The sequence below is a fragment of the Castanea sativa genome, chromosome 2, assembly GCF_040712315.1.
Source record: "Castanea sativa cultivar Marrone di Chiusa Pesio chromosome 2, ASM4071231v1".
Lineage (NCBI taxonomy): Eukaryota > Viridiplantae > Streptophyta > Magnoliopsida > Fagales > Fagaceae > Castanea > Castanea sativa.
Window position 1 is genome coordinate 34,975,260 of NC_134014.1, and position 6,667 is coordinate 34,981,926.

General features: G+C 39.6%; 1 protein-coding gene across 1 annotated transcript; it reads right to left on the bottom strand.

The window, feature by feature from the left end:
• Window positions 1-4,981: 4,981 nt before the first annotated feature.
• LOC142625263 (uncharacterized) lies at window positions 4,982-6,196 on the bottom strand. The gene is made up of 2 exons (XM_075798950.1): window positions 5,979-6,196; window positions 4,982-5,699 (listed from the first exon to the last, which is right to left on the bottom strand). Exons 1-2 carry the CDS (start codon window positions 6,194-6,196, stop codon window positions 4,982-4,984), a joined length of 936 nt encoding a protein of 311 aa, XP_075655065.1.
• Between the last annotated feature and the right edge of the window lie 471 nt (window positions 6,197-6,667).

Here is a 6,667-nt window from a genome sequence, read left to right on the forward strand (position 1 = left end):
ACAGGCTTGTGTCTACGCACGTAGGAAGGAAGGTAAAGACACATCGTTTTCCTATTTTGAGTATGTTTTGTCCTAAAAGCTTCTCCTATGAGTCTTACAGCATAAAAAACTACTTAAGGCACAATTCAAGCTCAGAATTTCCAAATATCAAGGATCAAGAATAGCATAATAGCACAAAGTTTCCACAAGTTTGTAATTTAAGTACATATCCCAAATAAAAGCATAAATGTGAAAAATGTTCTTAAATACAACCCAATGTCTCAAATCAAATCCAAAGTGCAAGAATGTATGCTAAATAGAGAAAAATAAAAAAAGCAATAAAAAAAGAAATATGCTATGCTATGCTATCTGTCTGCAGGATCATCAGAAGCGCTTATTCCTCAACTGATGGCTTGGAGTTGACTCTGAACCTCCACCACCATCACCGTCACCACCACCACCACCACCATTACCATCATCATCATCACCAACATCCTCACCCCCATACAGTTGCCTGGAATACTTGGTCACCTTTAGCTTGAGGTTCCCCGCAAGCCAAACGAGCTTCTCATGCTCCTGCAAAGTAGGCTGAATTGAAAGACGACAGTGTTAGGACAAGGGTTGAGAGATGCAAGAAAAGTAAAGGAAAAATAAAAGAGAATTTACCGCCCGTGTACCCTTAGGAAAAGGGTAACCCATGACATTGCTATTATGGCCAACAATACGCTCCTAGGCAAAGCAGTTAGGGACATAAGAATAGACCAACCAGGACAGACAAACAATATCAATAGGAGCACCAGCAGCAGGGCCCACCTGACACAAGTGTTCCATTTGAATATAACCAATGTACAAGAATGCAAATGATGAATGGTTGAAAGAAATGAGAAAAGCAAGAATACATACCACAATAGTAAGGGGGGGCATGAGGCGAGTCTCGTTAAACTCGTCATAGTCTAGCTCATCCGTGATCCACTCAGTATAGGGGATGCTCGGTCCCCACAAGTCATACTCTGCAATTGTTATGGAGCAAGGGACAAGCATGAACTCAAGAAGGTCCCTCTAAACCTGAGGCTCGTTCTCTCCCACCAACTAGCATCACACCTTCTCTACCAAGTAAATCACCCTCAATTTGGCACCCTCATGGGGTTGGGTGATCCTAGAAGCAATAATAGTAGTTGCCTCCAAGTTCGGGTCCGATGGGATCAACACCGTCCTAGGGACCCCATACAATTTGTGACAACACATAGGGTTAGAAAGAAAATCCTAAGAAGCATGCAAGGAATGCAAAGGGAAGCAATATATTCCTAACTTACATTGTCAGGAGAGAGCCTGTCGTGATGGGCTCGAATTGAGGTGACGCTATTCAAATCCACCAAAGCTCCCTAAGTAATAAGACCGTACTCCACAACCCAACACTGAAAAGATATAACAGTTTTCAAAAGAACATGAAAGTTTGTGAGATACAGATATGATAGTTTGCAAGATGACAATTTGCAAGAGGTTATGGTACAGTTTGCAAGGTATATATATAACGGTTTGCAAGATGACAGTTTGCAAGATAACAGTTTGCAAGTTGTGGATATGAATGCAAGTAGCAAGAATATGATACATAGTCTTAACCTAAATGGCATATGGATATATGTAATCACAAGGGTTTATAATAAATGAGCTACAAGAGAAGGGAAGGAAACTAACCTCGAGGAGCTTCCAAGGCCCCACTAACTGGTGCAGAGTCCCCCGACTGAGAGTGTCCAATGGAAGAATAAAATTAGGCCAAGCACGCTTGCCCCCAGCTGGCATTTCGAGCCCTCTCAAAGTCCTGGAAAAGGGTCAACCACTTCAAGGACACCATCTATCCTCCATTGGCGAAGAAGTACACCCCCAATAGGTATAGCAAAAAGACCCTGGCCATTCGGGCACTCTCCTCAGCCGTCCCTTGTGGACGATGCATGAAGTCCGCCTCAAGGTTGGTGTAGTGGATTGTCTCCTTGGCACACCTCCTCCCGAGCAACTCTAGATCCAGCCAGGTGCTCGACTCACCCTCTAAACTTATCGAGGTGTGAGAGACCACGCCCTCAGCCTGTTTTTTGGATGTTGGGCCAAACCCACGTGAATTGGTGAAGTCGTGTTATTGTCTCTCAAAATGGAGGTTTGACTTATTATATTTTTCCCTTTAGATTAAGGGTTTTACAATGGAGTAACCATTTATTTAATTATAGAAATAAATAAGAAAACCAAAATTGAAAAATTCCTCATTTTATTTATTTGCAAATGAATTTACATTGATCATAAAAACTTACATGGATTTGGTCCTAGATACAATCTAAGATAAAGTACATGGCTTTGTTTCCTAATTACAATCTAGAAATTGAAAATTACATGGATAAGCATTGATCTATCAACCATTGATCTAAGCTCGGAGGCTATGTTACAAGATGGGAAGGTGTTAGGCACCCATCTCGCCCGGTGAAACCAATCTTCTAACTATGGTGACTAACATTCATATCATATCATCCAATATGTCAATTAATTTGCATGTTCAATTTAATACGTGTGCATGTGATAAACACTAATTCAATTTATTAAGCATTGCATTTAGATTGAAAAATAAATTCTAGTGAATGTGTGTAGATGGTGATATACTAGATTTGAAGGATTTGAGAGAGTTATGAAACAAACATGTTTTTCATATTTTTTTATTATGGATTTAAGATCAAAGCTAGTGTTATGCATGAACATGTGAACTAATAACATGTGAAGAATGCATATGAACATTTAAGAACATTCAAACATATTCAAGGAAATTAAATAAACATTAGCATGCTCTAATATTAATCTCATTATAATAAAGTAAAAAACAAGTTAGGGGGAGAGATCATACTTGTATGCAAGATCCACACAGTGGAAGAGGAGACTCTTAATGGAGGTCCTAAGGGTGGAGTAGAAAAGAAGAACTAGGAGAAGAAGAGTGAGTCTCTTTCAATACCTTGAGTCTCAGGAAAATCAAGATATGACAAGGCTATTCTATTTCACTAGAACACAAGAGAGGAGAAGAGAGGGGGTTTATACTTTATATAGTAGTAGTGAAAAAACTATGAATGGAAGGTCATTTAATGATGTTTGACAAAGGATCAAAAAGAATTATGAATTTAGACCATATTTTAGACTTTGGGGAAAGCTGGTGCATTAAATGTAGAGATTGGTGGAAGTGATGAGCAAGCAAAATTTGGTTTTCTCGGAACTATTGTAACAGCCCGCAGAGACAAATTCAAAAAAAAAATATATCTTATTCAATTTTGAATAGAATTGTCTCGTTCTTGTGCTCAAATTGAAGCCCTAGATGTTTAGTTTCTGGAAAAATTAACCTTACTTACAGATTCAAAATATTTTGAGAGATATTAACGAAATGGTGAGTAGAGGTCATTTGTTGGAAAATGATTTCAGTACAATCAACATTAATATGCCTCAAATTCGCTTACAATTAATATTAATAGACTCCAATTACTTCAATTTCATATTTAATTAGTTCCAAATTTACTCATTGAATAATTAATGTTTGATTATCTAGCAAGTTGTGTTAGGCGTCCCTGAATCCACAGCCAATAGGTGGTGTGTTTTTGGAAAACTCAACCTAGGTTCGTCTTTAACTATTTTTTCGGTTCAGGCCTTCCTGAGGGTGAAAGGCCATCATCATACTACCTTTGTGCCTTTTGCTTATGCGCCCTTGCAAGGTATTTCTTGGTTCAATAGTTTTATTGTGTGGACCTTTGGATGTGTATGGTAGCTTATGCGCTAAAGAAGGGCAATTCGGTAGGCTTGATCTTGGTGGAAACTCTCAATGGTTTGGATGTCTTTCAAAGGAGGGAAGTAAGCTTTTTTGTGGGAAGTCCTCTTCTTCTTCGAGTATGATCCCTAACTTTAGCCTAGTTTCTCAACCTAGCGGGATCCCTCTAATTTTGCATGGATTGCCTTGCGGTTTTCAACCCATTAAGGCACCTTATATCGTCTTCCATCTTTATTTATATTTTCTCACTCATGCTCTCCATTCTTTTCTTTTCTCCCTCCCTTTTCTCTCCTTTTTTTAGATATGGCTACAAGAGAGGCTTCGATTGCTTCATCCTCCTATGGTGCCCTTCAATACCTACCTTCCTAGGCATCTTAGGGATCGTCGGCTTCGAGATATCCTGGGATTTGAAGCATACATGGAGCTTATAGGTTGTCTTAAGGAAACTAACATTAAATGGGTCGTGGAATGGTGGCACATCTCAAGCATGGTCCACAGTTGCTACAAGGACCATTGTGTGACTCTAGTTGGGCTTCGTTGCTGCTCTTACTACCCCACTTGTCGTATCTCGAGGCAATTTGGAGAGCGTCAAGGAGCTCCTGATGATGAGGGTGCTTTCCACATTGTAGTGTTCACCAACAGAAGCTTGGGTAGGTTTAGTGAAGCTTGGCCATGCCGTAGGGTGACGAAAGATATTGCTCCTCCCAAATACATCTACCCCTCTGCAAGCTACAAGCAATGGTTAAAGGATAATATGAGGTGGATTTTAAAGGATGAGAAGGCTCACATGAAGACTAGCAAGAAGATAAGAAGGACTGAGTGACACCCTTGACATGCCCCATGTTTTACTTTTCTGCATTTTTATGATTCTCATATTTTGTTTTTAAATTTAATAAAGGATTGGAATGCTCCAAATCCCCTATGGAAACAAACTTATTATCTTTTAATTTGAGCAATGAAAGAATTTCCCTTTTTATTATCTTTGCTTATTGTCATCTCACTTATTCTTTTTTCTTTTCTTTTCTTTTTCCTTTGCCGTGTAATTTTTGCTCATAATGTCCTTTTTGAGGAATTTTCGCCATGCCCATGGTCTTTTCCCTCTAAATTTTGTCTAAACTGCCTTTTCGAGTTTTCAATCTAGTGGGGTTCTTTTGCCCTAATTTTTGCTAAGGCCGCCCTTTCGTGTTTTCAACCTAGCAGGATTTTTTTTTTCTGCTTTTAAATATGGTATTTCCAGAGTCCATCCATGTTAATGGGGCGAAGCATCTCTTTCACATCCAAATTTGTGATCCTTGTAGCATCTCCAAACATGATCTTCTTAAAAATAAAAGGCCCAGACCACCTAGGCTTCATTTTTCCTCTTGGATCAAAAGTCTCGTCTCTAAGCACCTTTAGGACCAAGTCCCCTTCTTTAAGGTTTCTTGGTTTCACTTTCTTGTTGAATGCTCTAGCAACCATTTTTTGGTACCTTCGTGCATGGTATTGTGCCCTAGCCCTCTTCTCATCTTTCAAGGCCAATTGTTCATATCTTGCCCTAGTCCAATCTTCTTCTAGGACCTTGGTTTCCACCAATACTCTCAAAGATTGTATCTCCACCTCAATAGGAAGCACCACCTCACTACCATAAACCAAAGAGTAAGGTGTTGCCCTAGTCGATGCATGTATAAATGTCCTATAACCCCACAAGGTGAATGGAAGCTTCTTGGTCCAATTCTTGTATGTCACTACCATCTTGGCTAGGATATTTTTCACATTCTTATTGGCTGCTTTTATGGCCCTATTAGCATGTGGTCGATATGGTGAAGACTTGTAATGCTCAATACCATATTCTTCTGTGACCTTTCGAACTTCACCCTCAAAGTGGGAACCATTATCAGAGATTATCTCTTGGGGTACCCCAAACCAACATATGATGTTTTTTTTTCTAAGAACCGAGCTGCATGCTTAGCCTTAAACACAGAGTAGGAGGCCACTTCCACCTACTTAGTGAAATAGTCAATCGCCACTAAAATGTATTCATGCCCGTTTGAAGCCTTAGGAGCTATTCTTCCTAAACTGAGAAAGGCCATGGAGAGGTCATGCTATACAACTCACTAGGCAGAACATGGTTCAAATTAACGTGTGTTTGACAATCATGGCAACTCTTCACATAGTCCACACAATTAGTCTCCATTGTATTCAATAGTACTCCATCCTTAGAATATTCTTGGCTAACATTCTCCTATTCATATGAGGGCCACAAATTCCTTGATGAACTTCTTCCATTACCCTCTCAACTTCTTCCTTCTTCAAACAATGAAGGTGTACACCATCATATGGCCTTCTATAGAGTTTTCCTCCACATAGGATGTATTGGGTTGCCATCATCCTAATGGAATGACGTTCCCTCTTGTCGGCACTATTCAGATATGCTCCTAGTTCCAAGAACTTCATGATTGAAGCTTCAGTCTTCCTTTTGTGCACTTCCTCATAACTTTGTTTGATCTTTAAGGGCCGTGTCAATACTCCCTCGAGGATTTCAACGATGGAGGCCAAAGTAGCCAAGGCATCCGCAAACTGATTTTGAGCTCTAGGGATGATTGTGTATTCAATCTTGTCAAAGGCCTTGGTCAAGTCCTCTAAGAATTGTTGATAAGGCTTCAAGTGTTCTTTCTTCACTTTCCACAAATTTTGTGCTTAGGCTATAACCAAAGTTGAATCCCTAAAGACTTTAGCTTCTTTTACCCCCAATTCTCAAAGAGCTTCCATTCCGGAAATGCAAGCCTCATATTCAACCATGTTGTTAGTCGCTTCAAGGTTCAATTTGATTTCTAAAGGTATGTGAGATCCCTCGAAAGTGATTAAGTGTACTCCTATCCCATTTCCATATTGGTTTACGGCTCCATCAAAATACATCTTCCATAT